Source organism: Cynocephalus volans, chromosome 14 (genome assembly GCF_027409185.1).
Source record: "Cynocephalus volans isolate mCynVol1 chromosome 14, mCynVol1.pri, whole genome shotgun sequence".
NCBI lineage: Eukaryota > Metazoa > Chordata > Mammalia > Dermoptera > Cynocephalidae > Cynocephalus > Cynocephalus volans.
The window spans coordinates 9,632,285-9,655,417 of record NC_084473.1 but is presented as its reverse complement, the minus strand read 5'-3'; the positions used below and the strand labels follow the sequence as shown (position 1 = coordinate 9,655,417).

General features: G+C 36.1%; 1 protein-coding gene across 2 annotated transcripts in view; it reads right to left on the bottom strand.

Moving 5' to 3' along the window:
• Positions 1-456: 456 nt before the first annotated feature.
• Positions 457-23,133, bottom strand: part of CPSF3 (cleavage and polyadenylation specific factor 3) — a 39,508-nt gene continuing 16,831 nt past the window's right edge. For both annotated transcript variants that reach the window (XM_063078124.1, XM_063078125.1), the window contains 8 exons: positions 18,288-18,440; positions 16,029-16,137; positions 14,357-14,455; positions 13,258-13,352; positions 11,579-11,666; positions 5,723-5,792; positions 2,573-2,669; positions 457-770 (listed from right to left, as the gene is read on the bottom strand). In XM_063078124.1, the coding sequence (XP_062934194.1) occupies positions 669-770; positions 2,573-2,669; positions 5,723-5,792; positions 11,579-11,666; positions 13,258-13,352; positions 14,357-14,455; positions 16,029-16,137; positions 18,288-18,440 (813 nt within the window). In that variant the 3' untranslated portion in view covers positions 457-668. The remainder of the gene's footprint in view (positions 771-2,572; positions 2,670-5,722; positions 5,793-11,578; positions 11,667-13,257; positions 13,353-14,356; positions 14,456-16,028; positions 16,138-18,287; positions 18,441-23,133) is intronic.

The following is a 23,133-nucleotide window of genomic DNA, read 5'->3' as shown; positions in this document are numbered from 1 at the left end:
ACCAGAATACGACTGAGTACTAAAAATCTCTAATCAAATGTGTAGAAACTATACAAAGAAAACACTGAGTGCTGAAAGTCGTGATTTTACAAACATATTAGGGAATTTGGCAAGAGCGTCAGGAAGGAAAAAAAAGAAAAGGGATTGAAACTTTTAAGTGATAATCTCTGATTATTCATTTAAATTCAGAATATGGGACTGGCCAGTTAGTTCAACTGGTCAAAGTGAGGTGTTATAACACCATGGTCTACAGTTTGGATCCTTGTATGGGCCAGCGACCAAAAACAAAACAAAAAACAAAAAAACCCAAATTCTGAATATGGGTATGAAAACACAAACCACTGTGTATTTTCTTTGCTTAATAAGTACAATAAGACATTCTGATTCACTTGCTATGAGCAGATCTTAAAGGTTTCAATGGGAGCTGCAGACATGCCTGCAAGCAAAATCAATAAATTCTAAAACAATGGGCAGTTTATTTAATAGTTCTAGAATAACGGACAAATCAGTTGGTAAATTAACAGTTGAAATAAAGCTGTTAAAATAAGGGCCATTTGATGTGAAAAGTAAATAGGCTACCCCAGAGAAACTAACATATTTTACTTGAAGTAAAAGAAGTGGAGTCCCATGTATAAAAAAAAAGTTAACATATCCAGAGACATAGGCTGTCAGTGAACTGGCGTCAGGGCCTCGTAGAGTCTCTGCGCAGCCAGTTCCACCATTTCTCGGAGAGATTCATCATCCTCACTTCCTTCCTCACATTCCACAGTCTGAAAGTGAAAGCACAAACATACTTTTCAACTTAAGACTCTATAATCATTATATGGAAGACAAATGAATACTCTTTAAAAACAATCATGTCCTATAGGAATGGAGGTCACCACCAGGCCAATTACTAAGAGGCAGAATGGCTGCGCTGCACACCTGTGGGCGCACACCTGTGGGCATGTGCCTGGGTGCAAAGCGCTTCCTGACAGCACAATGACTAGGTCTAATTAAACGTAAATTTGGGGCAGGGGGACATTTTGGGGGAAAGCCTAGTAAACTACATTTACTTCAAAGCCCATATTGGGATCCAATAAATGATACTCCAAAGAAGTGAGGCTGTGCAGCACAAATTACTCAGCAAGCGATGGATGTGGTCATCTGCTCAACATCTGGTATTAAATTTGATTTAAACTCACTAATAATCTTCTAGTTAATTCTTAAAACAACTATAAAACACTACAAGAATATGCTGTTTTGACAATTTTTTATCACACTGTAAATACTTCTCATAAAAAAATTTAGGAAAGAAAAAAAACACCCTTAATTCAATGACTTAATTAAAAAGAAAACAAAAAAAGAAAAAAGAAAAAAAAGATTCTATGAACTAATGATAATTAATGTTAACATTTCAGTGTATGATTTTCTAGACTTTTAGCTACACATATTAATTTTTTAAAAACAAAAATGGGGATAATTGATATGTGCTGTCTTGTAACTTTTTTTTCATTCAACAATGTGGACAACTCTGCACATTAATAAATCTGCATCATTATTCTTGACGGATGTGTGTATAGTACTCCAGGTATAAGGATACACCATATACATTATTTATTATTTATTCTTTTAAATGCTAAAATAGACATCCTTATATACATTGCTTTGCTCTCTTGTCAAATTATTTTCTTTGGTTAAATTCAATAAGCGGATTGTGGCTATAGGCCTTATTTTTTGAAGGCCTTTGATGTATATTACCAAACTGCCTTGCAGAAAGACTGTGCGCCTGATTTACATCCTCCCTTCCCCTCAACAGTACCTCAGAATAACCAACGTTCCCTATTCTTTCACTGTCGCTGGCTCACATCACTCTTTAATGTGTGCCATTATGATATGCTGTGATACTTGATACTTTAAATTTGTATTTGATCTAATTATTAATAGATCTGAAACACTTAGGTTTACTGGTTATATTTCTGCTCTAGTGAATTACTTGTTAATGTTCTTAGCTTATTTTTCTATTGAGTTAAAATATATCATTTTCTGAAAGCACCTTTATAGTGAAAGAACATACAAAAGAAATTTAAAACATAAGTTACTTGTTTAGTAGAACTGTTCTAATCTTCAAAAACAACCCCGCAAGGAAGACATACCTAGTCATTCATCTCATGAAATAATTATACAAGATCTGCTGGTGTGAGACCAGAGTAGGCCCCACACTCTCAAACTCTATTGTTTGGAAAAGCCACTTGGATCCTGCTGGTACAAACAGAACAGCAACTTCTCTGAAAAATCTAGAAATCAACTGGATACTAAACTAGAGAAATGCTGAGGTAAACTAAAGCATGTTATGGAAAAGGAAAACAATGGAACACATGAGAAACATGTTCTGTGCAGCATCATGGAAAAATACTGATGGAACCCTGTGTATGTAATAATATAAACACAGCCACTTTAAAAAAATGTACGAAAAGACTGGAACGAAATGCCAAAATGCAAAAGTAAACTCTTAACTGTGGGATCATAGATTGTTTTTGCCTTCACTTTATTTCCCAAATGTCTTGAAATGTAGGAAGGAACAGCTACATACCCGTGTATCCAAGTTAACATTAGCAGTTTTTCCATCCACCGTGACGCTAAGAATAGAGTCATCTTTTACACTTACACAGTCTTCTCCAAATATGTCCCTTTAAATAAAGATGAAATATTAATGGAAAAGTCCAATTTTACATATATATGGGAAAAAGTAAAATTGAAGATAGGCCCAAATTCTAGTAGGATACTTATATCTACTTTTGAGATATACTTATTATTATTTTCCTTGATAGAGTTTATTAATTTTATAAAACAGGTAAGTACACAGCTATCATTCATTAAGAACGCTCTGTTCAGCAGGCATTGTGCTAGGCACTTTACGTACATTATCTTAACCTATAATAATTTTGGTCAGAATCCCCTTTTACACATGAGGAAAACAAGACATAGAGAAGTTAAGTGATTTGCTTAAAGCCTCATGGCTACTAAGCAGCTGAGCTGGTATTCAGATTCTAGTACCTGTTTAACTGGCTTTCAAGTCCATAAATTTTTTTAATCAAAAATTCCAAATGCCTACTCTGAGTTAACTAAATTCGGTATTTATTGATCATATTCTAATGTGCCAGGTGCTGGGGATACAAAAATCCCTAAGACACACGTCTGTCATTGAGGAACTACAGTGTAACCATTAATTTCAAGATTGTCCCCATCAATTATAGAGGTGTTAGAAAACAGCAGTGCAATCAGTAGGCTGGGTGCAGGTGAGAAAACATAGTCAGTGTATCTAAAAATGGAAAACCCATGAAGACACCGGTCAGCCCTTGAATAGTCAAGTGCTGACAATATTGTATTAACTGGGGGTGGGGGGGGCAACTGCTTGCTCTTTCAGGCAGTTAACATGTTTGAATGAATTTGGTTGGGTAACCTAGTACTAAGAAAAAATACAGAAATATATTCAAAATGATAGGAAAAAGAAGTTTCAGTTTTGAGTAATCAATTGTTGGTTTATCTAAAGAAACCAGTACCTTCATTTCTATAAAATCCTAAGCATTTAAACAACTGGGGAAATAAGCTGCCTTTTTTAGGGTACGATAGACTCAGCAGTTTAAACACTCTGGTATCTCACATTCTTGAGGTGTATGTAAAGAATTGGCTCTTTGTCTCATATTCCTGTTCCTAATAGTTGAATCGCTGGGGTGGGGGTGGGGGGATGGCCCAAGTCGGAGTGGGGGTAGAAAGAGTGGAAAGTCAAGGCGAAGGGCTCGCAGGTCTTGCAGGTGGCAGCGATGCCCTTCCATTCTGCACCACCTGCTGCGCCTGGGAGAGCAGAGCTGTTCAAGGGCAACACAGGTTTTCTACCCTGTGAAGCCTCCGAGAACAGAGCTGCCAACAGCACAACTCTTCTAGTTACGTCCCTAGCCAGGCCCAGGAGAGCACCGACGCTCACCTACAAAAGGACTCTTTAATCTGGGGTCCCAGGAGAAGCTTTGGGGCTAGGGTCGTCTAACCACCTTGAAATGAAACGCAAAATTGTGTGTGTGTATCCCTCCGCCTCCAGCAGGGAGAAATCCCACAGTCTTACCTGGCTGTCAAAAGGGTCAAAGATCTAAAAATGATTGAGACATTCAGACTGTAAGGCTGACAGAAACTGAAGAACAGAGCCCTTTGCAAAAAGTTAAGAAAATCAATGAATTACTACAGCTACAGTGTTGGGAATCAACAAACAGAATCTGCGGCCTTTTCTATGGCAATGGTAATCACTGTTCCTGCACTGTTATTTGGTGGTTTGTATGAAAAGTATGCTTTTTTAAAAATACAAATGACAACACCAAGAACACTTTTTTGGAGATGTGTGACAGCTTCTGTAAGCAAAGTCATCATTTAAATAAAGCCTATGATACATTTTTTAAAAAGTCACTAAATGGCTGCTTCAGAAAAAATTATCAGTGTGGAATTTTAGGGAAAAGGAAGAAGAAACAGAAATGTGAATATAAAAATCTTCCAAACATGCAGAACACCTTATTTTGTTAAGATGTCTAATTAGGTAACCTTGGGTTTAAAAATAGAAGCAGTCATTTATTCAACAAGTATTTGAGAGATTACTATGTTCAAGGCACTGTGCTAGATGCTGAAATTTAAAAACTCAATATAAATATTTTTATTTTTTTTTGCGGCTGGCCTGTATGAGGTTCCAAACTCTTGACCTTGGTGCTTGGTGTTATAACACCAGTGCTCTTAACCCTACGGAGCTAACCAGCTAGCCTCTAATATCCTTTTCCTGGTGTAGTACATAGCTTAAATTACAGTTATCCACTACAAAGCAGTTTTACATGATTACTTGGAAAAACATTCTGAAATCTAGCTTAAAGAATACTTGTGGAAAGGTGAAAGACCTAATAATCTGGTGTTTAGAAAAATTTTGAGTTTAAAGGTAATTCAAAGTTTACAGACTCACTATTTGAGAAAAGTCTAGAAGAAAACCATTCTTAACAAAAAATTCACATTTAGGAAGTAAATATATAAGATAATTCTTTTTTTTTTTTTTTGTCGTTTTTTCGTGACCGGCACTCAGCCAGTGAGTGCACCAGTCATTCTTATATAGGATCTGAACCCGCGGCGGGAGCGTTGCCGCGCTCCCAGCGCAGCACTCTACCAAGTGCGCCACGGGCTCAGCCCTATAAGATAATTCTTTTATTTATTTATTTATTTATTTTATTTTTGTCGTTTTTTCATGACCGGCACTCAGCCAGTGAGTGCACCGGTCAATCCTATATAGGATCCGAACCCGCGGCGGGAGCGTCGCGGCGCTCCCAGCGCAGCACTCTACCAAGTGCGCCACGGGCTCGGCCCTATAAGATAATTCTTAACAGCATAGTAATATGCAGCTAAAATCTAGTACTTATCCTTGAAGGTAATGTTTTAATCTTTGCTGACTATGCCAGTCCTATGAGAATATCCTGAGGTGCCCTATTAAGTAAAACACAAGTGGTTGACCAAGCAGGACAGACATTCTTGGAGCTACTGAGGGAGCTGAGCAGGAGCAAGCAGTTCAAACCTCTCTCTCCTGATAGAGAAACAGCCCCTAAGAAGTGGAGTGGCCTGGTCTGAGCCACACATCAGTCGGTGAGTTAGCCAGAGCCGATTCCAGGACTCCTTCCTCCCCATCCTCACTACCCTGTTACACAATAATGGGTGAAAAACTTACTGGAGCATGATCTCCAACCTCTTGCTATAAATGTGCATTTCTAATTTTTTAGAGACTTTTTGTACTGCACCTGGAAAAAAAAAGCAACAGAGTTCAATTTCCAAATTCCTATTTAGAGTAATTTCCAAATCAAGAATCAGAACATGGTTACTGATAAGTCAAAGTGATTAACTATGGAATCCTTAAAGTGACAAGCATGTATACATATCATCTACCTACAGCAAATCTGTTAGGGCAAATTGATATTTTCATCACTTTATTTCATGTTGTTATTAAAGAACAACAAAATGACATTTAAGATTATTTTAAATTTTATTCCCACTGTTTCTCAAACTTTACGTTTATAACTCTAGGGGTTCTAGGGTACTTCCAAGCTCAAAGATCTCTAAAGACTTTTGTTTTACCTAAAATTTTATGTAAATCTAGCATTCAATTATAATTATTTTAATAAATATTAGTATTTAAAATCACTTTCCTGTTATTTAAATTCCCTCCAAAACAAAGTAACTCGACTGTTCAGGAAGATGAGCCTTCCTTAATCTGGAGTTTCAAGTATGCCCTGGCACATCACTAAATACCTCCTTGTCCATTGCCAGCAGCAAAACAGTACAGAATTCACTGTCCGGTGGTGCCTTGCAAAGTTAAATAGAGTTAATATATGACCCAGTAATCCTACTCCTATGTATAGATCCAAGAGAAATGAAAATATAATGTCTCCACAAGAACTTATATACAAATATCCACAGCCACATTATTCATAATGCATGGAGAAACAAATTGTGTTAAATTCATACAATAGGAAATTATTTTATTATCCATAAAAAGGAATGAAGTACTGATTTTGATATAACATGGATAACTTTGAATACATTATGCTTAGTGAAAGATGCCACTCACAAACGAATGCTTACTGTATGATTCCATTTATATAAAATGTCCAGAATAAGTAAAAATCCAGAGACAGAAAGTAGGTTAGTGGTTGCCTCGAGCTGGGGGGACAAGGGGGGATTGGGGCAACATAGCTAAAGGATATGGGGTTTCTTTTTGGAGTGATGTAAATGTACTGAAGTTAATTGTGGTAATAGTTGCATGACTCTGAATATACTGACAATCATTAAATTGTACACTTAATGGGTGAATTGCATGGTATGTGAATTCTGATTAATAAAACTTACAAAAAAAGAGCAGTGCAGACTTTTATAATCCTTCAGACAAAACACACACGTAATACATATATACCATGGAAGAAAATGCGAGAAATAATTTTATGGTCTCACCCACAAATAGGAAAATATGTAAGACTCTATCATTTTAATGAGACTTAAAAAATTAAAAGACTTCTTCAATGCTTTCAGTGTTTTAGCCATGGTACAGGTTGAATATACCTGAGTATACTTGGGACCAGGAGTGTTTCGGATTTTGAATTTTTTCAAATTTTTGGAATATTTGTAGAATACACACACTGATTGAGTATCCCTAATCTGAAAATCCAAAATCCAAAATGCTCCCATGAGCATTTCCTTTGTGTGTCATGTTGGCACTCAAAAAGTTTCGGATTTTGGAGTATTTTGGATTTCAGATTTCTGTATTAGAAATGCTCAACCTATAATTATTCCATCATACAATACTATTAAGTTTTTCATACAATATTATATAATCTAAGTGTGGCTTTATTAACTGATCTCAGTTCTCCCACATACATATTTAAATCTACTCTATGGAAAAGAGTCAAATTGTCATTTCTCCTAATTCAGACTATTGTATATCTGTTTTTAATTCATGAGTTTCAATTGTATTTGCAACTAACCAGATGCCAGCCAAGAAAGCTATATAATACAAACTTGATACTTTAAATAAAATCATTAATTTTATTATTTATTAATAAGTATTAAATAAGCTCTTAACTGACATGTAAAAAAAAATCTCATAAAATACATTAAAAAATAAATATCTAAGCTATGAAACTGTCTATTAAAAGAAACTTTCCAAAGTGTATGTACATATATATATACATATTTTCCTAGCCATCACTAATATTTATGACGAATTCCTCAAACACATGGGATTGTACTAACGTGAAAGCACTCAGACTTGCACACCTGCCCTTAGTAGGTATGTGTGACGAAACAGGACACAGACATGCTGAAAACAGGTGCAGCATAAAACAGAAGATGGTAATGGGGTATGAGAACATAAAAGAATGCCTTTTGAAAATGTACAAGCTTTCCTATGTGTCCTCAGTGAGAATGGGGGACATACACATTGAAGTTGCTGAAGACACAAGCACAAGTTATGTTTCTAGAATCTGAACTCAAGTGTCAGGAGGCCAAAAAAAGAAAAGGGAGAAAGAATGCTATCAGAGAAAAATCAGATTGTTTCACAGAAGGTGCCTCTAGAATAGGGCTGGCAAACTTTTGCTGTAAATGGCCAGATGGTATTTTAGGCTTTGTGGACCACGTAGTCCCTGTTCCAACTACTTAACTCTGCTGTTGTTGCAAAAAAGCAGCCAGAGACAATATGAGTGGTATTGAAAGAATTCATGGAAAGATTTATATTATCTTTTATTTTTCCATGAACTTTTTGAAATATCCTTAAATGTAAACCAATGGGCATGGCTATGTTTCAATAAAATTTTACTTAAAAACTGGTGGAGGGCTGAATTTGGCTCATGGGCCACAGTTGCTGACCCTGCTCTGAAGTGTTAAAACCACAAATTCAGATGGGATAAAGTCAATCAGTTAAATAATAAACATATAGAATGAACTTCCTCAACTTCCTCACATGCAGCAAAAGAGAAGAATGAGCACGTTGGTCCTTGCAGCATTCCCAAGTTTGGAAGGCGCAAGGACTGCTTGGTAAAACCTGTCCCTTAGCCCCACCACGGATGACAACTTTCCATGCTAATATATCACATACACCCTTTGAACCACTGTCTTATTCTTTTTTATTTTATTTTTATTTTATTTATTTTTTTGTTTTATATTTGCATTTTTTTAACTTTTATTTTGTCGATATAGATTAATGTTTATGATTTCTCTTTTAAAAAATTTTAATTTTAATTAATTAATTAATTATTTTGTCTTTTTTGTGACTGGCCGCACCACGCTCAGCCAGTGAGTGCACCGGTCATCCCTATATAGGATCTGAACCCGCAGCGGGAGCGCTGCTGCGCTCCCAGCGCCGCACTCTCCCTAGTGCGCCACAGGGTTGGCCCTCACTGTCTTATTCTTTAAAATTCCTCGAGTCTGTTCTTCTCTCATCCTCTATAGCTAATCCCTCAGCAAATACTGCTGGCCTTACCTTCAAATTATCTCCAGAATCCGACCACTTTCTGCTACCTCCACCACTTACACCCTGGTCTGAGCCACTATCTCCCACCTGGATGACTGAAAAAGCACCTAACTGGAACCTTTGCTTTCACAGTTGCCCTCCTAACAGTCTACTCTCAACAAGCAGGAGAGTAATCCTTAAAAAACTTTCTCAGATCATATCTTGCTCCTGTTCAAAGCTCTGCAGTGTAGCCCCATGTCGCTCAGACTAAAAGTCCAAAGTCCCAACAGTGGCCATCAAGGTCCTGTGGGATCTGCCACCACTCCACCCCTGCTGAGCTGCCTAGGACCCACTAGGAGGTCGGCTCCTGGAGGCAAGTCTGTCTGCTTTATTCACTGATGGAGTCTAAGCACCTAGAATAATGCCTGCCAAGCAGCAGGTGCTCAATATTTACCACACAGATGTTAAATGAAAATATGCAAGCACTTTCTCACTTCAGAAGAATATAAAATCTCATTCTCCACAAACTACAAAATAAGAAAGAACTAGGGCACACAAGGCAGACAGCTATTTAACAGATGCTTAACACAAAGATAAAGTCAAATCAATCTAAGATAGTTCATGTATTCCTTCCTGTATAATGCAGACGTGAAAGATTTGGTGACTGTTAAACCACAGCATGTTTTGTGTTTCAGCATCATCATTAGGCAGAGCCTTCCTCAGAATGGCAGATGACACCCTGACAACAAGCTGTGACACTTTTCTACCAGAAAACATGGCAAATGGGCTAGAAGGGCTCAGACACTAGACATCACTGAAGACTACACTACATCTTGATTGACCTAAAATATGCCATTTTTGCATAGAAACTTCACTTTCACAAAAGTTTACAAATATCTCATTTGTTGATTGTATTACAAAAAAGACTTCATTTCACAAAAGGGTCATCAGAACTTTAATGAACAGAAAGCAACCTTGGAGACTAAAGCACAATTGAATTCAGCAGTGTTTGATTTGAATTGAACAGGATGCACGTGCAGGCCAGCCTTATTCTTGGATAACAGGGCATTGGATCTGACAGGTGCCCTGCCTAAACTTCTGGGTTTAATCTTTCATTCCTCCCCTCTGCACCTAACCCTTCTCCGTCACTTCACTGCTCCTAACTGCTGCACTGCTAATTACTTATGACCTTTGTAAAAGGTCCTCCTTGCTGTCCACCCTCACCCTTGTACCTTGTCCTTTATTTTTACCACCTAAGAAAAATATGAAATAATAAGAGAAAACTGACCACTGCCTTTTAAAATGGCTGGTCCGGGCTGGCCTGTGGCTCACTCGGGAGAGTGCGGTGCTGATAACACCAAGGCCCCGGGTTCGGATCCTATATAGGGATGGCCAGTTGGCTCACTTGGGAGAGCGTGGTGCTGACGACACCAAGTCAAGGGTTGAGATCCCCTTACCGGTCATCTTTTTTAAAAAAATAAAAAAATAAAAAATAAAAAATAAAAATGGCTGGTCCTATACATATTTGTACCCCAGGGCAAAGACTGTGACACTGAGCATCATGTAAGAGTCCATGGTGTGTCGCTCCTCTGTGGCTTCTATAAATGTACAGCTCCGTCTCCTATGCTACACACACATGGGAGTTGCTGTTGCCTGTTAGTTAATTCAACTAAAACAAATTATCTAACAATGTCCACGTGATAATTTTTACACTTTCTATTACTCAAAACAAATTCAAACACCAATGACTCAAATAAATAATTGAGATTAGTCTAGGTTATTTATTTGCTTCATATTATAGATGCAGCTAATTACAAGAAGATGGGTTACAAAGTAGTCAGCTAAACTCTTTTCCTCCTGAAATCAAGGAATAACTACGTGCATATATATGTAATATATAAAATTTATAAAAAATATATATAGTTTTTAACTTTAAGAAACAAGAATCTTCTATCAGAGAACAGGATCTGATGCCATGTGAAGGGTAAAGGCTGGGAGGCTTCCCAGAATATTTCCAGTGTGAATCCTTCCCCCAGTGGCAAAAACAACTGCACGTTATGCCAAAGATGCTTATCTTAAGACATGTATTATACTAAATTATGTAACAAATAGAATCAAACTATAAATAACATAAAAATATTTTCACAGGTATTTTCTTTGATTGAATATTGTCCCATAGGGAGACTACATTCTATTCAACAATTTTTTATTTTATTTATTTATTTATTTATTTATTTTTACTATTCAACAATTTTTAAGAAAAATAAAGATAGCAGCATATCTTCCTAATAGACATACTAGCTCAATTCAGCAATATTTTGGAATTTCTGATTAAATTTTTTTTAAAAGGACTGTTACTAAAGGGATTTTATCTTAATGTTGGTTGCAACCATATTTTTACAGTGTGAATAAAGAGCCAGGACAAAAAGTACTAATAATATGCATTGTTGTGCATATATCTTAATGATTACATAGGAATGAAAAAATCAGGACATTTCAAGTTCTTTAGGACTCTAGTTATTGCTTTTTAGTTCTCCAAAACACGGGAGAAATGAAAGACTTGATAAAAATGAAATAGTTTCATACCTTTCCTTATTTTGGGATTTGACTGAACTTCTAATATCACTGTTGTTACTGTATCCGCATACATATCATTTGAAGGGTTTGCCAACCACTGGAAAGGAAAAGGCAGAATTAGGAAGTTGTAACTTGGCCAACCACAGAAGCTATGAATACTACCCATGCATCCATGGACTGCACTATGGAACTACTGCTTCAAGCATCTTCACTGAAATTAATTAATACGAGGGTTCTTCAGAACGTTCCTGGAAAGATTTGTATTATCTCTTAATTCCATTTTTCCACAAACTTTTTGTTTTTATCCTTGTAATGCTTGACGACTCTAATTTTCTTTTAATAACAAAAGTAAAATGTATTGAGCATGTCCTTTGTTGCAAAGTGTTTTATATGCATTATCATTTAATTCTCATTAGCAACTTCATCTTATGAAAGAGAAAACTGACTCAAAAGTAACTTGCACAAGATAATTGCCGGTGCTGGGACTCAAACTCAAATTCCTAATCACTACAGTAGAACTGACAGTATGGTAAGAGGGTTACATTTTTAAACATTTACTTTTGCTTCCTGCATGAAGACTAAGATCCCCTGACACTCTTTTATATGTCCAATGCTCAACAGTTTTCCATATCTCTCAGGTTAGGAGTGAGACCAGTTGAACTATTGCAGGAATGAGTGCCCTCCCTAGCTTTTATCATCTCTCCAAAGAGGACTTTTACCAGCAATGTGTGGCACTTGAAAAACTTTCTCTAAGATCTTTGACATGTTAACTCCAGGAACAGAAATACGTTCTCTAATAGTATTTAGTAGCAAGAGCTAAATTAATGTCTCTAGTAACTTGTCCCCTTTCTCTGATATTAACATTTTATATATTATTATATGTAACTTCATGTTATAGATACTTACTCCTTTGACTGTTTAGTTGTTTTTAGCCTTATGAATCAAATTTAGACTTAAATCACAGAATTGAAGTGGACCAACACTGACAAATCTTTAGTTGTTTTAAAAAAAATAGTATGAATGAAATGTATGAATAAAATAGTTGACCATATACCTGGTGAATTTACAAACAATTCTACCTTGAGGCAGAGAAAGAGACCAGGTGCTTCCCTGGATCATTCTGTCCCAGGACTCACTTGGAAAGCCGTTCTCTGAAATGAACATCTGCCAGCCTATCCAAGTCAACCACCCAATTCCTTTAGTGTCTGTCTTCCAAATTCTACCAGTAGGAATTTACAATTCTAACAGTAAGAACCACATTCACCGGAATTAACGACTTCTAGCCTTTTGGATTTGGATCGCTTTACTGTTGTTTATTTGAATCTTCAACATTTCGCTCTTTTAAGGAGTGCTGCATTAAAGTTTGTTTTAATGTAACAGAATTATCTTGAGAATTTTAAGACCTTTTGTTTTAACTGAAGACATTCTGGGGGCTGTTACTCATGTGAGAGTTACACATACTGAATATTAAGTCTTAATTTATTATTAGTTACTTTGTTGTTACAGCTGCAGAGAAAATCCAGCTGTGTTATATTTAAATCTGATCTTCGGAAGAAAAAATATATACATATATATTTTCCAACAATTTTCTTTTCCTGATTGGGAAGAAACTAATTGTCTCTACAACTGCACATGAAATCCTTTAAAACTTTTCCCCCTCCTTGTTTAAGTAAATGATCTTATCTTACTTCTAATACCACCATGCCTGTTTCCTGTATTACAGTAATATTTTTGAACACTTTCAGAGCAGGTTTCTCTTGAATTTCTAATTCTTCTACATCACCTAAAAAAGAAAAAGTAATTACAAGATGTACATAATTTTCTGATAATCTTCCAGAGGTGTAATTTTTTTTTTTTTTTTTTTTAAAAAGATGACCGGTAAGGGGATCTTAACCCTTGACTTGGTGTTGTCAGCACCACGCTCAGCCAGTGAGCGAACCGGCCATCCATATATGGGATCCGAACCCGGGGCCTTGGCGCTATCAGCACCGCACTCTACCGAGTGAGCCACAGGCCGGCCCTGGAGGTGTAATTATTTATTTGTTTATAAAGACAGCAAAAATAAAGCTACTACACAATGACAAATTTAATAACTCATTTGTATAGTCAATTTTTAAACAGCTGAGTTTTATGTTAATTGCTTATAGCAACTAAAAGATCTCAACATATATTATAAAAATTAATGAAACTAGGTAGGTAGGATTTGCCTTGGGCATTAAACATTTTATCAGTAGCAAACTAAGGTGATGTTCAAACATCTGTCTGTACAAGAGGTTTAGCCTCCATCAGCAGCATCTTAACATTTAATATGAGACTAGTCAACTACTGCCAACTAGTCATGTCTATGCTGTAGCTTCATAAGTTTAATATTTCCACAGGGAAATTCTATTATCAAAAAGAGATTTTCTGGTCTTCCTAGTGTCCTCTTAATCAAGAATTAATTCAGAAATATTTTATGAGCTTTCTATGTTATGACCTATAATTCTTTTTTTTTTTTTTTTTTGGTGGCTGGCTGGTATGGGGATCCGAACCCTTGACCTTGGTGTTCTCAGCACCACATGACCTATAATTCTAACATGAGGTTCTGAGGTAAAAAAAATATTCTCTTTCTGCTAATTTATTTTACAGCAGTACTTTACCATATGAATTATGAAGAGCATATTAATGGACAGCATATATGAAGTGCTTTTGCTTTATTAGAGAGAGTCCACACCTTTTAATTTAGTCATTGCCCCATTAATACACAAAAAAAACAGAAAACAAATAAATTTCAATAAACACACACACCTGTCAATTTCTGTAGCTGGTAATAGAGCAAATTAAAGGGACCAGTATATGGAATAGCTTGGGTCTGTTTCACAGTGCTCATGGCCAAGTCGGTATAATCTGAAGAGAAAATGAGAATAAATATACTTTGAGAAATAATACTAGTCCCACAAAATACAATTTGCAAACACATACCAGGAGTAAAGAGTGAAGTAAAAGCAAAGTAGATGAGAACAGGTTTTTCAGAAAGCTAACAAGGTGCTCCTTAACTCAGTCCCATACCGCCTGCCCCGCTTGTCTCCCTATGCCCCTCACCCCAGTTGACTTCTGCTCCAGCCTCATTCCCTGAACACACCAGGTTCTTGGATGTCTGTGAGCCAGCAGGCCAGCTGTCATCTGCCTTCTTTTCTGCTTGTGAACTCCTAAGAATCTCTCACCACCTAGCACAAGCGCTGGCTGATCTACAAAGCTCATCCCAACTCTCTAGGCCCAGTCTCTCCTCACGCACTTCCCGCACACCTCTACGTGTCACTGGGCAATACTGCAACGAGCGCTTCCCTCGACTGCTTCCCTCAGTAGACTGAGCTTTCAAGGACTGGAACTGTGTTACTAAGTATGTCTTTAGTCCCCCAGCACCTAGCCCAAAGCCTGGCGTAAGAGTAAGAGCAGTAACTGCTAAATGGAGGAACAAATTATATACTAATGTGTGATGGTCTGAAAGCTGACAGTCGCCTACCTCACAGATAAATCCTAAATGCTGGTGCTGTTTCTTACTCTTTCATAAAGCACTTATAATTTATTAGCACTATATAAATAAAATCAAGCATAGTATATACTTAAAGATAATACAATATTTATTGGGAAAGTAATTACCGTACTTATTGAAGGTTTAGCATTTACACAGACACAGAACTCACATGGAAATGTTTATAAATTTTGGAAAAGAAGCAATTTACAAACTTAAATATAATCCTATTTAGCTTTATGCAAATTTTCATTTTTCTCTATAATGACCTTCAATTTATGTATACTACATACTTCAGCTATATAGGTGGTGTTACTTTATTTGGATGATAAGAGAAAGTTTCAATGCAATGAAAAAATTACATTTTAGGGCTGGCCCGTGGCTCACTTGGGAGAGTGTGGTGCTGATAACACCAAGGCCATGGGTTCAGATCCCTATATAGGGATGGCCGGTTCACTCACTTGGAAGAGCGCGGTGCTGACAACACCAAGTCAAGGGTGAAGATTCCCTTACCGGCCATCTTTTATAAAAAAATAAATAAATAATAAAAATTTTAAAAAATTACATTTTACATTAGTTATTTTTCCCTTTTAAAGAAATTATGAAAGTTTTGTTCCCTACTCCTGACCATTCTTTCGGAATGGCGTAGAATAGAAAGGCCTAGCAAATAACGAAAAACTACAGGTCATAAAAAACAAAATGCTTATCTGAGGAGTCCAAAGTTACTTCAGAAAATAAAAACATAAATACTCCATTTAATTTCACAAATAATTTAAATGTCTTAGTAGTTCAAGGAAGATTTTTTTTACCCCAAAAAGCTAATTTCACCTATTCCTATTTCATTATTTGGTTGTTATTAAAACGTGGCCATTAAGTTTAGAGTAGTTTTCACTGATTTTCTTTAAATGCTAAGATAAACTTTTATTTGACATTTAATAGTAAACTTACTGGACAGGTCACAAGGAGAAAGTATGTGATAATTAAAGTTTCTTTTAACAAGGATTCCTGAGACCCGCTGTCCTTGTTCTGGTTTTTTGTCTGCTAAAAAGCCCATGACCTATTGAAAACAGCAACAGCAACAAAAAAATAGAAGAAAATAGAATGTTGTAAAATGCAGTATTCAGGCATTCAACCATAATGATGACTATCAGATATCTTAACTATGAAAACAATGTATAAATACAACTGTGAAAAATATAAAATGTTTTGTACCTCTACCACCATGGCAATAACAAGACTACCAAGATATCAAAGGGAAGAGTCATAGGGGAAGAGCTGGCAAGAACAGCTAGGTTCAGTTCAGTTCCAGTCAGTTCAACAACCACGTGAGCCTACTACTGGGCTTAAGAAAGCTCTCAGCACTACAGTGTAGCAGACATGCGCCCCCCAGGCTGGTTATCAACTTGCACAGAGTGAGCTCTACTCATGCAAAGGTGGGAGGCTGTGCCAAACCTAACACTAAAAGCAGCAGCACCTTTGAAGAAAAAGCCCAATAAAGGTGGGTATGGATGAGATAATACACTGAGGGGAAGCATTGTTAAGAGAACGGAGTAACTACTGTTCCAAAACAAATAAAAACAAAAATGTTACAAACATGAAACCCACTATTCTTAAATATAACTTCTCTCAGTTAAAAATAAATGAACTCGAGGGGATAAAGGCAGCATATTTCATACCTATTTATCTTTAATCAGGTCAGGGCAAACAGTACCCAGGCAGTGATACATTTGTTCTTAACTATACATGGAGAGGATTATGGTTTCACATGATTTCTTAAGGTTATTTTCTCTTTAAATCTCTTTATGAAAAGGAGCTTTGCTCCTGGCAGAATGATTTTTAACATGGTGATGTCATACTTGAGGAAAAAATAAAACTAAAGCTAGTGATTTTACTTTTTTATTAATTAATTTTATTGAAACATAATTGACTGTACATGTCTGTGGGGTACAGGGTTGCATATCAGTATCTATTTGCAATATGTGATGCTCAAATCAGGATAATTAGTATATTCGATATTAAGCTAGAGATTTTAAATAAGTGAAATTAGGGCTGAAAAACATAACAACACTCTATCTAATAACAAACTCAGCTTTGGAGCCAGCCCGTGGCTCACTTGGGAGAGTGTGGTGCTGATAACACCAAGGCCACGGGTTCAGATCCCCTTACCGGTCATCTTTAAAAAAAAAAAAAAAAAAAAAAAAACTCAGCTTTGCCTAACCAGCAGAAGTAGGGAAATACAACCCTAGATTGTATTTTTCTACAGGTATAAGAAAAATACTATTAAATTGGCCCCTGAAAAGTTCTGTGAACAGTGAGACTCAGGAGTAATCACTGGCTCTTCTTTGGCAATAAAACCTCACATCTTATATTTTGTTAATTTCTTTTTTTCCTTAAATTCAACCACAAGAAAGGATATTAGTCGATTAGCTTCTTCATGTCTAGCTTATTATACACTGAAAAGATGTTGTAAGGTTGCACATTAATACATATCTGATATTTAAAACCTTAAATAAATTATTAAAAAGTTCCTCTTAGAAGTATCTTAAACCAATTGTTTTTTTTTTTTTTTTTTAAAAGATGACTGGTAAGGGGATCTTAACCCTTGACTTGCTGTTGTCAGCACCATGTTCTCGCAAGTGAGCCACGGGCCAGCCCTTAAAAAGAGTTTTGATCAACAGAAGTAAAAATGGAGACTTCTTATAGCACAACTCTAAAATCCCAGATAAGGTTTTTCTTAACTATTTCAATTTTAAATTCTGAAAATATTATATTTCACTATCAAAAATTATTAATTCTTAAAAAGACGATTTATATATTCTGTCATATCCACGCAAACTTACATGTTTAGAGATATAGGCCTATCTTTAGATTCTTAGGGAGAAAGAAGAGGTGGACACAATACTGTATTGGATATAGCAATAAACATTTGTTTACCCTCAAACACAGGAAGAAAAAGTGAGGATATGGATTAACAAGCTAACAGATCCAACTGCATTGAAACCTAATCTATCTGTAAATTCTCCATCTGAAGAAACAAATTAGAACCAGAAGAAGCCTAAAAAGCATAAGGATAAAATTCTCGTAATATACTAATTAGACAGCAATAAGCACATTATCTTGATTTGATTAAAGGAGATCTATTTCTTAAGTCGTATATTCTTCCCTGAAGAAAAAACATGGATAGGATTAGAAACCATAACCTTTTACCTTGGCTAGTTTTTCTCCTCTGAAGTTTAAGGTCACTGCTTCTGTATTCCGAGGATTATGAACCTCTATGTGAACTTCGTCATTATCTTCATATTCTCGAATCAGTGCTGCTTTTAATCTGGCCATTTCGTTCTGTTCTCCATGGACTAAAATCTACACAGGATAAATTTTGATAGAAGCATAGGGAAATATCCTTCGTTCAGATTAATGATGACCCTTATCTGAATTAGTTAAATACATAAAACAGAGACATACTTGAAGTCATGAAACTTTACTACTTTTAAGGACCTCCAGCCAATCAAACTTGTAACATCTTCATTCTGTGCAGCTTTAAAAGATCCTTACGTGGAACTATTTCAAGAGAGTAAAGAAACTTCTTTCCTATTCCAGTCTTTGCCACTAATGAGATACACGTTTTCCTATGTTTCTATGCTTCTATGTTCACACTGCTAAAGAGCTGGACCACGTGACTTCTATAATCTCCATCAGCTTTAAATGCATATGATTCTTGCATAATACTATTGCTGCTCCTGCTATCTCAGAAAGCAACCATAGATTTCTTTAGATTTCTTCATATAAGACTTATAAAAGAAGCTTTCTGTGAAGGAAAAGAAAGTGACTTCTGATATTTCCTTGTTTATTAAAGCAGTATCAAATAAAATATTTCAGAACCAAATGAAACATTATAGGGGGGTATATACGACTATTGCATTAGCTATCAGTCTTTTTCTGTTCACTTTTATAACCTCTACTTTATAGGACAGATCATTCTTAGCCTACAGACTAGTAGTAGATAGCTTTCTGTCTGGTTAAGGGAAGCATCAGTACTAGGCAGAGGCTTTTTGCCTAGTGGTGAAACCTGGGTCGGGCTGTCTGAGCACAAATCCTGACACAGCCACTAACTAGCTGTGTAACCTTGACCAAGTTACTTAACATCACAGTTTCCTCATCTATGAAACAGCTGTTGGTTGTTAAGATTAAGCAAGTCGATTCATGTAAAACACTAGTACAGTACCTGGCTCATGGTAAATACTCAATAAATGCTAGCAATTATTAATTACTGCCACCAACACTACTAGGATTACAATTTTATCATGTAGATATATTTTGGTTAAAGCTGGCTATTGGAGGAAGGTAAACATCAAGTTCAACCCAGGAGTTTAAATTGTCAGCAGAGATAGAACCTGGAGAGTGATGAGATGAATTGGACTGAGAATGAGGTGGTAATATCACAGAGAAAAAGCAATATAACTTTCCCTCCCTGGCTTAAAAATCTGAGGGAATGTCCATAAACTACATACACCAGAAAACACCCAAAATGAACCCACACTGTAACTAAACTCTACATGCTATGATGTTAGGAAGTAGGTGAGTGATTTTCTCCATCAAAGAACCTGCTCATTAAGGGCCAGTGGCAAATATCTCTGAGGATGATCATGCTAGAAAGAACTCAGAAACTAATAATAATGAAAAGATGCTTAACATCATTAGTCATTAGGGAAATGAAAATCAAAACCGTAACAAGACCACTTTAGCCAAAAGGTGAAACAACCCAAGTGTCCATTCATAGATGAATGCATAAACAAAATGTGCTATTCATACAATGGAATATTATTCAGCCATAAAAAGGCATTATGTTCTGATACATGCTACAACATGGATGAACTCTGAAAACATCATGGTAAGTATTGCATGATTCCTTTTGATTTTTGGTGGCTGGCTGGTTAGCTTAGTTGGTTATAGCATGGTGTTATAACACCAAGGTCAAGGGTTTGGAACCCTGTGGTAGCCAGCCGCCAAAAAGAAAAGAAAAAGCAAAAAAACCCACATTTAAACATTAAACAAACACTAACAAAAGGCCATTTCCTCTAAACTACTTTTCAATATATTCAGAAGGGGTACTTCATCTATTTTCTACAGACACGTTTTATAAGTGTTTTTCTAATTAAAAATACATCTTGTTTTGTTTTGTTTTGGGGGGGCAGCTGGCCAGTATGGGATTGAACCCTGAACTTTGGTGTTATCAGCACCATGCTCCAACTGACTGAGCTAACCAGCCAGCCCCAAAATACATATTTTGGAAATCCTAGCTGAGCAATTAGGCAAGAGAAATAAAGGGCATCCAAATTGGAAAGGAAGAAGTCAAACTGTCCCTGTTTGCAGATGACATCTCATAATTAGAAAAACCTGAAGACTCCACTAAAAAACTGTTAGAACTGATAAATTAATTCAGTAAAGTTTCAGGATGCAAAATTAGCAAATAAAAATCAGTAGTGTTTCTGCCAATAATAATCTAAAAACGAAATCAAGAAAACAATCCCAATTGTAATAGGCTAAAAAAAAAAAAAAAAAAAAAACCAACCCAACAAAAAAACCTAGGAATTTAACCAAAGAGGTGAAAGATCTCTACAATGAAAACCATAAAACACTGATAAAAGAAATTGAAGAGGACACACAAAAATGGAAAGATATCCCATGTTCATGGATTGGAAGAATTGATATTGTTAAAATGCCATACTACCCAAAGCAATCTAGAGACTCAATGCAATCCTTATTAAAATACCAACGACATTCTTCACAGAAATAGAAAAAACAATCCTAAAATTTGTAAGGAACCACAAAAGACCCTGAATGGACAAAGCAATACTGAGCAAAAAGAACAAAGCTGGAGGCATCACACTACCTAACTTCAAAACACACTACAGAGCTATAGTAACCCAAACAGCACAGTACACTGGCATAAAAATAGATACATAGACCAAAGGTGCAGAATAGAGAACCCAGAAATATATCCACACATTTATAGTCAACTTACTCATTTCTGACAAAGCGAAGAACATACATTGGGGAAAGGACAGACTTTTCAATAAATGGTGCTGGGAAAACTAGATATCCACATGCAGAAGAATAAAACTAGACCCTTATCTTTCACCATATAAAAAAATCAACCCAAAATAGATTAAACACTTAAATGTAAGACCTGAATAATGAAACTACTAGAAGAAAACATTGGGGAAATACTTCAAGACACTGACTTTAGGTAAAGATATTTTGGGTAAGACCTCAAAAGCACAGGCACAAAAGCAAACATAGACAGATGGGAACATATCAAACTAAAAAGCTTCTGCACAGAAGAGAAAACAATCAACAGAGTGAAGAGATAATTTACAGATTGAGAAAAATATTTACAAACCATACATCTGATTAGAGGTGAATATCCAAAACAAATAAAGAATTCAAACAACTTAATAGCAAGAAAACAAATAACCCATTTTAAAAATGGACAAATGAACTGAATAGGCATTTCTCAAAAAAAGGCATAAAAATGCTCAACAGGTACATGAAAAAATGCTTAACATCACTAATTATCAGAGAAATGCAAATTAGAACCACAATCATCTCACACCTGCTGGGATAACTTTTATCAAAAAGGCAAGCGATAACAAGCATAGATGAAGATTAAAGAGAATCCTTGTGCACTCTGGTGGGTCTGTAAATTAGTATAGCCATTATGGGAAACAGGATGAAAGTTCCTCAAAAAACTAAAAATAGAAATACCATATGACCCAGCAATCCTACTACTGGATATATATCCAAAGGAAGGGAAATCAGTATGTCAAAGAGATATCTGCACTCCCATGTTTACTGCAACACTCTTCACAATAGCTAAGATATGAAATCAACCTAAGTACTGTCAATGGATGAATGCATAAAGAAAATGTGATACATATATATCCACAGTGGAATATCATCAGCCATAGAAAGGAATGAAATCCCTGTCATCTGCGGCAACATGGATAAGCCTGGAGGACCTTATGCAAAGTGGAACACGCCAGGCACAGAAAGACAAATATCACCTGTCCTTACTCATACTAAAAAGGCTGACCTCACAGAAGGAAAGGGCAGAGAAGGTACCAGAGGCTGGGAAGTGTCAGAGGAGCAGGAGGATGGGGAGAGCTCGGTTAACGGGTACGAAATTACGGTTAGGTACGAGGAATAAGAGTGAGTTCTAGTGTTCTACAGCACAGTCAAGTGACTACAGTCAACAGCAATTTTTTGTATATTTCAAAATAGCTAGAAAAGAGAATTTTGTATATTCCTAACACAAAGAAATGATAAATGTTTGAGGTGATGGAAATCCCAATTACCCTGATTTGATCATTACACATTCTATACATGTATTATGTATCAATTAAAAAAGTAAAAATTAAAGAAAAAGTACATATTTTTTTCAGCTTATTTCTGTTCCCAATCCCACCAAAATATGTACCTGTTACTTTTATAATTACATGAAACCTAAAATATAAACAAGTCATACTAATAAGGAACTATGTAAAGGTGCTTCATATCTATTTAAATCAAACTTTTTCTATTATATAACTTGCCTTTCTCCTCTGTTCAAATTATCCTTGCAGTGCCTATTTAATAATAATATCAGAAGTATTTACTATGTGCCAGGCATTGTATTAACTGCTTTAGATGTATGTTCTCTTATTTAGTCCTCACAATAACCTTATAAGGTATTATTATCCCTATTTACAAATGAGGTACAGAGAGGTTAAATAACTTACCCAGGTTACACAGCATGTAAGGGATGGAGGTGGGATTCAAAACAAGCAGTCACAGTCCAAAGCTTGTGCTCTTAAGTTATCATGGAGGCAGCAGAAAATAATAGAAAGAACACAAAATTGGGATCGGTAGATCTGAATAAGAGGGAGAAAATTAAAGTGTCCAGCTTGCCTAACTCAAAGGGGAGCTTTAAAGGTCCAATCCAAGTGCAAGTGCAAATGCTCTGTTCATAAACTGACACATTAACAGAAGGTGATGCTTGTGAACTGGCTGCTGA